This window comes from Ascidiella aspersa, chromosome 8 (genome assembly GCF_963924565.1).
Source record: "Ascidiella aspersa chromosome 8, kaAscAspe10.2, whole genome shotgun sequence".
Classification (NCBI taxonomy): domain Eukaryota; kingdom Metazoa; phylum Chordata; class Ascidiacea; order Phlebobranchia; family Ascidiidae; genus Ascidiella; species Ascidiella aspersa.
The window spans coordinates 4,912,582-4,922,258 of record NC_139454.1 but is presented as its reverse complement, the minus strand read 5'-3'; the positions used below and the strand labels follow the sequence as shown (position 1 = coordinate 4,922,258).

The 9,677-nt window shown below is 34.8% G+C and overlaps 1 protein-coding gene across 2 annotated transcripts; it reads left to right on the top strand.

The window, feature by feature from the left end:
- Positions 1-793: 793 nt before the first annotated feature.
- Positions 794-8,449, top strand: LOC146135293 (uncharacterized). 2 transcript variants are annotated; one of them, XM_083395502.1, is made up of 8 exons: positions 794-894; positions 1,368-1,555; positions 2,253-2,705; positions 3,105-3,343; positions 3,766-3,912; positions 4,013-4,051; positions 4,443-4,514; positions 6,295-8,449. In XM_083395502.1, the coding sequence occupies exons 1-8, from the start codon at positions 877-879 to the stop codon at positions 6,789-6,791; spliced, it is 1,653 nt and encodes a 550-aa protein (XP_083251628.1). In that variant the 5' UTR covers positions 794-876; the 3' UTR covers positions 6,792-8,449. The 2 variants fall into 2 exon arrangements, with proteins under 2 accessions (XP_083251628.1, XP_083251629.1); XM_083395503.1 differs by lacking the exon at positions 4,013-4,051.
- The last annotated feature ends 1,228 nt before the right edge of the window (positions 8,450-9,677 follow it).

The window sequence follows — 9,677 nt, the reverse complement described above, 5'->3', positions numbered from 1 at the left end:
ACTGCTCCGAGGCCAAATCGTCTTTGTGAGCGAACTGTTCGTTTAACAATGGGGCAGACTGTCTTGGTCATGTTCGCTGTTAGCGAAAGCAAACAACTCCGATTTCATGTACAATTCAAGTGGATTTATAATTTTATATAAATGTGCACAATATAAGTGGAAGCGGGATTTTATATGAATGTGTTCTGATGTTGTGTTTTGTCCTTTGTAAACTTTTCAGCCGTGAAATAGCAAAATTAAACTGCTTTGTATAACTATTCCGGTGGTACCCAAATTTTGGGGGGTATAAATAGTTCGCGGCACCCTTACCGGCATATCTAGTCAAGTGGCTGCAAGGCTACAATCAAACTAGTGGTGAAACCAAGCTGCTACATGGTCCGAAACGATTTTCCGGAAAATTAAATTTTACATCTGTCTATTTGTCACCAAGCCACATTCCGTCAAAATTTTAGTTGCATATGTTTACACAATTTTGAAAGATAACTTTTTTACGTGTTTTAGACGTATCTTCATTGCATGGTACTCGCTAAGTTTTAATAATTTATAACGTTTCTCGTTTGTCATAGAACACTGATTATAGATGCCCAGGGAAAAGTTTTACACGCATGACTGGTTGCGCTTCATAATAATAGTTTCTACAAAAACAATTTTCTTTGCAACTTTTGATTTCGTTTCTTAAACACAACGACAAAAATACAAAAGAAATAAAAGAAACGTTTTTTTTTGTCTAATAATATCACAAATGCCCCCTATCCCACAATGCACTACGTGCCGAAAATGGTTCCGCAAAGGCAAAACTTTTATTAGAATTCAAACAGGGAACCGATGCCAGTTTTTTATTTACCACGAACTGAGGACTTGAATGCTCATTGATATATGGCAAACGGAAAATTGGTAAGTTTAATAATTAAAAGTTTCATTTGTTGAAGGAGTTAACGGTCTGTGTCCAGGTCCAGGTGTCATTTACAAGAAATTACAAATTCAATTTTAAACCAAATAAAAAAACTCATTTTATCCACAGTATTATTTCACATCATGGATAAAACAAATAGCAAGCACATTTTACACAAAAGAGGAAGAAATACCCCAATTTTATCAAATTGTGTTTAATAATTTACCTAGACTTAGTCAGTACAAAAAGTGAGTTAAGTGCATTGAAGTCAATTCATGGACTAAATCACTACAACACTGGATATAAATTCTCATTATTCCTCTGCCTGGAACTCCTGATCTTTATTAAAGGGTAATGCCTACTGAAAAATCATCGCAATAAAAAAACAATACTGAAAAATAGTGCAAAAAATATTTTTATACATAGTTTTATTACGCACTTTGGTAGTTATAAAATCACAGATGTTAACTTACAGGTATCCTTCTCATCCAAACTAAAAGAGATCAGTCCATTTGAACTACAAACTAGCGCTGATGAAAGTGACTATCTGGGCTGTGGTGGATTCGCATCTGTTCGGATTTGTCGGCTATCAGGGCAAGATGTTGTCGCAAAGTGTTTCATAATAACTGGTAGAAAGGAAGATAAGGAAAAACATATTAACAAGTAAGAAACCTTTCTATTAATAAAATTGCTTTTAGTGTTTTTGTAAACAAATTAATTTGAAAAAAGTCAGAGTCCAAATTTAAAAGAGTGTCCTTGGTAAAAATCCTAGTGGTTGCATTATCAACGACAAACTGAATATGTAATATAAGAAAAAGACTTCTCAACCTTCCTGGTAAATGATGACAATTACTTTTAGTGTGATTATTGGTTAGAAATTGATATGCTATTTGACTAAATCATTATTAAACTTTTCCATTCTAGTTCTGGGTGGTATATATGAAAAACTTAAATGACTAATATCTTGCCGAAGTATAAGCTGTATGGTTTTAAATAGCATATGTGAAATTGTACTTCATAGAATATTTGAATTAATCAGATTTTTTAGATGTGAAACAAGGGTCACCAAATTTTTTTTTGAAGGGACTGCTGAAGGCGATTGCCGACCTGATACACAGTTTTGTGTTGAAGTTTATATGACTATGTAGCAAAACTGTACCAAGCCATGCTGAAATGTGGCTTATTTCTAAAATTAACATTAATATTTAAATTGCATTCAAGAACATAAAAGTATTATATTTATTACGGAAATATCCCGTGAGCCGGTAGAATTAACTCTACATGCCGTTGGAGACCTTGGTTTACAAGGAGCACTAAATGTGTTATTATATAGGTTGCATTTATTTTTTTTTCTTTCTAGTGTAAAAAGAGAAGCAGATGTTCTAACTCGTATTGTCCATGACAACATCGTCAAAATCATTGGCTTCACTCAATGGAACCGAAATCACGTCGCTATCATCCTAGAGTTTGCTGCTTGTGGGAGTCTGGATAACTTACTCAATTCCGAACATGAGCTAAACTGGCCACAAAGACTCGAATTTGCCAAACAGCTTATCTCGGCTCTTTGCTACCTTCACAACCATCCCAGTGGTAAAGTGTTTTATCATGGTGACATTAAACCGGACAACGTGCTGCTTGATAAACATCTTAACGTAAAGCTGGCCGACTTTGGTTCCGTCAACATTATCAAAGCAAGCAGTGCTGCAACTCTCGGCTCATGGGATGTAGCACCGACCACGCAGCACACGCTACGGTATGTTTCTCCCGAAGTTCTTGAGGAAAAAGAAGCAGCGCCATCTGGTGATATGTATAGGTATGGTTCAAATGTTTTCTGGCTTAAAAATAACATATTTTGGAAAATGATGAAAAATTATCTCTGTAATTATAAAACTGTTATGTCAAGTTTTGTTTTTGTTAATTTTTTTTTAATTTGTTTTTTGTTGAATTTTGTGTTTGTTGGATATAATGCATGTGTACTAAAAAGTAAAAAAAAAGTTACATCTTATCTGCAATCCCTAACATTTTAAAACTATAAACGAAAAATGTCGATACGAATTTGAAGTAAAATGATATATACTAAAACAGCCTTCACTTGATAAAACATTAAACACATTGTACTTTTGTTTTTCATTCAAGCTTTCATTGGTAGAAATTAAAGATAAAATTTGCTTTACTATCTTTGAGTAAAGCTGTTAATTTTGTTTCAATTCAGTTTCTCCATGTTTTTGTACGAGCTTTCGACCAGAGCGCGAGTTTACGAAGGTTCAACGGTTCGACCACAAATCCTAAGCAGTGCAATTCTGAGAGGAACGAGACCAGAATTGAGCAAAGTTGAACAGACTAAAGCTTCTCTAACTGACGAACGTGATATGGCCATTTTCTTACTGTTCACCAACCTAATGGTATTATGCTGGAACAAAGATCCAGCAGTTCGACCGACTGCAGTCAAAGGTATTATTTTTAAGCATGTGCTCAACTTGTTCCTTTAAACAGCATTATGACTTTAAAGTGGATTAGTCTAATTTACCTTTTTTATAAAATACCTGTTTTTTGAAAATTGTTCTGTTGTGTATAGTGCAGTAAACCGATTGGCATACACATTTTGTGTAATATGCAAGTGCTCAGCATGAACAAAAAGTAATGTTTTTATGTTTGAGTGTTCAGCAATGTAAGACAGTGGTTCCAAAATATTTTTAAGTTTGACCCAATTTTAAGTTAAGTAAACATCTTCTTACCCAAGACAATGATTTAATCATATTTAAAGAGTCTCTTGGTGACCCATGTTTTTCTCACAACACATACATTTGTGAACCACTGAAGTAAGATGTATAGGTTGTGTTTTCACCATTTTGCCATTAGACTTTGACTTTCAGTGAAAGAAATGTTTGACACACAAAGCGGAGGTCAATTAGATCTTGAGAAAAAGGAACAGCTCGCTTCAGCTCTTCTCAAGAAGAGACACAACTATCCTCCTCATAAAATGACAAACTTGGCTAAGTTTGCCGTTCATTTTATTTCAGGTAATGAACTTTGAACAACTAATTACTCATTTGCAGAGTAACGCAACTTCACAGTTGTATATATACTAGGCTTCATTATATTTTTTTGTTGTTTTTGCAGCAAATGAGGACTGCAATTCGTTTTTGCCATTCCATGAAGGTAACTTTACCATTATCACAATGACTGCATGACATTATTTTTTTTTAATAAACTTTTATTTTTTTTAAACATTTTTTGGTTTAGTTAATAAAACATTTTTTTTGGTTTGTCGCTTCTAGTGTTGCTATCTATGTATTTTATATCCAGTAAAGCGATTTGTATGTACGGCTCAAGTATATGTTTCATTAGTGAGGTATTGATTTAAATGACAAGATGTTTTCAATTGTTTCAGAAATAATGCGAAAAAGTTTTAATATCTAAAGTTTGGTGCCATTGCTCTATCGAAAGTTAACTCATCTCCTATGGTTATAATTTATAATCTTTTTAAAATTGCTGACTTAAACTTTTATATTTGAAACTTAAATTGTCAACCATCTATTTTCATTTGCAGAATCCGAAATTGTCCCAGTCAATGAAGTTCAACCCTCCACGAAATCTCTTGAAGAAATTTTCCGTCGGGCAGGTAATTTAGTGCCTTTATGAAGGCGAAATGGTCCAAAGTTTTGGGAAATAATTCATAGTTAAAGTTTAAATCCGCTTTACTCTTTTACTTTTAGAATTTACGGGGATCATTTTGATTTAAAATTTGCATTTGCCAGTCAGTCGATTGTACACCTATCAGCACTCGCCCATACAAAATAACACTCCCCAAAAAATACAGGCACGCCGTCTGCGAATTGCAGTCCTACAATTTTTTTACAAAATTTAACCCGTTTTGTTATTTCGGCGTGTAAACATTGTTCTAAAAAGTCAAATATGTTGTTGTGTGTTTAACACTTTTTAACGTTTTTCTAGAAATCCTCACGCTCACAAGTAAAAAAGATAATTTGCCCTGTCCTAGGTCAAATTTTTAATGACTTTTCATAAACTTAATTCATTTACTCAAATGACTTGACTTGAATTTAGGTGCGTTACTTGAATGCATTTCAGCAAAATTGGGTTGAATTGAAAATCTTAACTTGCTAATTGTTTCGCTTTTTTGCTGTGAGAAATATTCTTTATAATGCCACGCGTTGACCGATTTTTTAATTTTGCCATTTGTTTGCAAAGCGCGGATTTGACTTGGACAACTAATGACCTTTGGTTGAACCTAATGTTGTTTACGATTGGCTTAGCATTGGTCATTTCGGGAAAACTTGTTTATAACACTCGTATGGAGTAGGAATGTTCGATATTTTATTTCCGATACCGATAAACCGATATTTTGAGCAAACGTGCCGCTGATCCGATACCATCCCAACTGTGGTGAAATAAGTAAAATATGTCGAATTTAATCGTGCAAGTGTATTGTTTTCCGGGTTGCTGACATGTTCATTGTTATTATGTCATTTAAAAAAGTGGAAATGGGTCGGCTAAAGCAGTGGTCGGCAACCGCCGGTCCGCGAGGAGTTCGTTACCGGTCCGTAGCAGGGTTGCCAGGTTAAATTTTGAAAAGTACAAAAACAATTAAACCCTTTTTTATATTTAAAACTCGCTCACTTTCGTTTAAATGTACTTCTTGGTTGATCTTTATGATGAAAAATAACAATTAGTATCAAGCTCTCGTGAGGTTCAAAACAACGTGTGCTGTGGCCAATTTTTGTGAGTTGCATATATAGGCTAAAAAAAGTCCCATAATGAAGTGATGATATTTATAGCACGAAAGGTTTCAAAAAATCTATGGCTATGAATTTTAATTAGTTTTAGAAAGCCTCTATAAAATGACAAAAAGCTGAATGTATTTTCTGACGTTGAAAAAAGTTAAAAAATCTGGCAAGCCTTGTCAATTTTCAGGTGTACTTTTTCATTTTTGGCATTAAAGTTTTGTATTTTACGCAACTATAGAAAGTGTCGTGTAGGGGTGGTGTTCATCATTAGATAATACAAAGTGTGACTTCTTACAAAAGAAAATAAGCCGCGGATTGGGTTTAATGGTTTGGTGGGCCGGATGCCTCCCGCGGGTTTAAAGGTCGCATTGCAAAAAGTTGTAATAAATCTCCTTGATAAACATTTGTTTACATTTAAGGCCGGTCCGCGACAAAATTTCAGTTTTAAACAGGGCAAAAACGGTTGCCGACCCCTGAGCTAAAGTGTAAATTATGTCCGAAATACCTATATTAATTTGATATCGAATCGGCACCGGTACTACCCTAGTATCGGAAGAGTACCTAGGTCCTATACTATAACTTGGCATTCGGGTATTATCGGACATCCCTAGCACGAAGTTTCAAGCAAATTTATTTTTATTATTTTAACACGGCAAGGTGGTGACAGAGCTGCGTTGAATCTGCTTCAACGTTACGCTTCATTGGTGCACGAAACCAGGTCCAGCGATGCGGAACAGGTCGCCCGTGACCTTGAGCAGCTGCTTCAAGGTCAAGTGGAGACCACAGCTGAGCAACTTCGAAATTTCGCCAAAAAACTTTTGGAGGAAAAGCGCTTTCTTGATGCCATTCTGTTGTTCAGAATCGCCTCGGCTTACTTCGCAAACGAACCGGACCCTAATAAAGTGGTGAAAGGAATTGAGCTTTGCGTTTGGGGCATGATGAACACAAACGAGAAGATGATACAGCATGACGTCATTATGAAGCCCGTTGTAAGGGATCACGTGCTACCACTCATGCGTGACCTTCGACGCCAGGTCGAAGAGCTTGAAAACGTGGAGCGAAATATCCGCACTTTGAACTTGGCCTTGTTTTTGACTTTTATTGAATACAGCGAACATTTAATCCGGGACGAAAACGGCGAGAATGAAACTTAAGACTTATGCTTTTGAATGAATATTATCCCTTTTCTTACCTGTCATTTATTCCTACCCAAGTGCAACAAAATATCAGACAAAACATCGTGTAAATCACTCACTTAGCCTTGACTGCTTTTCTAAATTGCTGTCTACTAAAACATAAAATCAAATTTGCAAATGATTTCTTTGGCCTTTCTCGCACATACTGAGGAACTAAGCTACGCCCTGTTATTTTTAAAAACATGGTTTCATACTATAGGAAGTGCTTTTTAGAAAAACGGGAAAATTTTTTTTTTTTCCGATTTTTTACGGAAGATTTTTTTTTGAGGATTGCCATTAGTTTGGATTCGACTTACCTTCATAGGCCCAGCAAGTTTTACTTCATTTTTAATCGAAAGGCTGTTAAGATATTCATAGGTCAACTACCTACGTATCCAAACGAAGGCTCTATGAATAAACCCTTTACAATTCCACAAACCACTTCTTAAACATTGTGTGATGATTTTCTTATTATTAGGATAATATATGCGATATGAATTAATCGTTTTTATTCCTGTTTGTTTTCCCAGCTATTTTGACAAATGGATAATGTTGTTACACATTTGTAAAACAAAGCGGAACTTCTATCTAGGGTAGTTTCCCACCTTTTTAACAACAGATTAAATAGCCTTTTTCTGCTAGTGCAATCTGTTTTATTGAGGGAATAGACTTCTTCCGAAATATAGAAAAAACAATGAACTACAAACTGTTTACACTGTTATGTGCAGCCTTTGGCATTCGTTTGTTGCAATATATATTCTTACCTCTTTACCGAACAGAAAAAGTTAAATATGTCAAACTTTTCACATCTATCAATGCATGTTTGTCCCCTGTGCTGCAAAAGAGAATTTGTTGCAAAAATTGTAATTTATTTACCTAGTTTTTCATAAAATCGTGATGTAGTTAAAACAATTTGTGTCTTTGAGAAATCCTTTCGTGTTACTTGAACTAATCCTTGTTTTTCGTTTCTTTGTTAGCAAGTAATTTGCTTAAAGAACGAGGCAAATTTTGCCTTTTGTTTGTTCTTACAGAACACCTTCAAGCTTATTTAGATATCGCACTGTTGCCTTTGTCTTATTTTTACCATGCATTATAACTTTCAACCTTTTTTTATGCATTTGTCAACTTTGAGTTGCTAATTGGGGGATAAACCTTCGATGTTTTCAACGTCAACAAGTAAAAAAGGTTATGCTTGTATTTTGTTCTTGGTTAGCCTATTTTTATCACGAATTTCATGAAACATTGAAATGTAGTCTGTAGAAAAGTGATATTTCACACATTTCGGCGAAGAAAGTTTGAATTAAAGATTTACAAACAAAACTTTTAAAGCGCAATTTATCAGAGCATAAAAACTTGAAGAAAAAAACGTTGCACATTGACGTTCTGTTCTGCAAAACTTCGCACGTTTCTCAAGAAAATAAACATTAAAAAGACCATTGTCATTCTGGCATGATTTTTTTAGAATTTATTTCGCTCAAATTTTGCCTATTTTTAAGTTGATTTTTGATGCGTATACCACATAAAGTGTTTATAAGCATTTTTTTTTAAGAAAAAAATATTTCTATTTTCATGTATAGAAAGTCGTTATTTTGGTTTGTTTTATTTTATTTTACCCAGCCATTAAAAAACCTTTATTACTTAACGAGCAATTTTTATTTCTATATAAAGAAAACAAAACATATCTTTTCTTTAGCTTGTATCTGATATTATTTAATTTTTTGGCTTCAAATTTATTGAATAATGTACCAGCATGATAAAATATTTATGTCGCCGAAAACTCTTTTTTGCAAAGGGTGCCAACATTGAACAATAAAACTTAACTTTAAAAATGTAATTTGTGATAACATCTTGAAGTTATCTAAATTTTGTGGTTTTCTAAAACGCTTCAGGAAAACGGAAAACTGATTAGTTATTTAAATTAACACCAACAGGCCATCCAAGCAACGCCTATTTATAACTTATATAGATAGGCGTTGATCCAAGCGGTATAACAACCAAAGGATCACATTAACATCTGGCTGTTATTCTCTACATAACAGGTTTTGAAGAAAAAGTAATAGTGACAAGGTTTTAACAGGTCGACTCTGCCAGAGCATGCGCTTGAACTTCGACACAGAATTAACTGGGATAATTGTTAACTCTTAGAACGCTAAAACCGGAATTTTACAAAAACGCATCCTTCCGACCCAGCCAAGGTCATTACACCATAAACAAAAAGGGTTCGTCGTTTCCGGCTATCTACACGTCGCTGTAGCTGACTGATAAAACCTTATTGTTCGAAATTGACCGGATGGCCCGTCGCGCCACAGATTATCTTATACTTCAGCAACAATTGTTTCCATCTCTAATCCAAAGTCTTTCATTTAAATATTTCACAACTATATAAGCTGGTTAACGCATTCTTGTTTTCATTATTTTTAGTGATTAGGTGCTGATGCAATATTACAGCCGAACAGACGATTTAGAACAGGGGTCGGCAACCTACGGCCCGCCAATAGAATTCATCCGGCCCGCGGCCTCTTTGGACAAACTAGGCACGAGTTTATTTCAAATACTTTTGGACTATTTTAACTACGTAAGTGCGTACAATTTTTCGCGCTTCGCGCGAATGATCTTTCTACGTCCGGTTCGTTTACGTTTTGAGGCTGCCTTTTTGACTAAGTTAGCGCTTCTTCACCGTTGCGCTGTGGAAGACTGCCAAGTGCGTCGCGGACTAATGGAAAACGTATTCAAAAATGTTTGGCATATATTTTTACTTGTTTTTTTTATTTTGGCAAAATAATAACAACTTGCACCAATTTAAAAAAAACTGCCAGTTAGCAAAAAAATCGCGAAAAGGTTAATAAACACTGAACTACATTAACT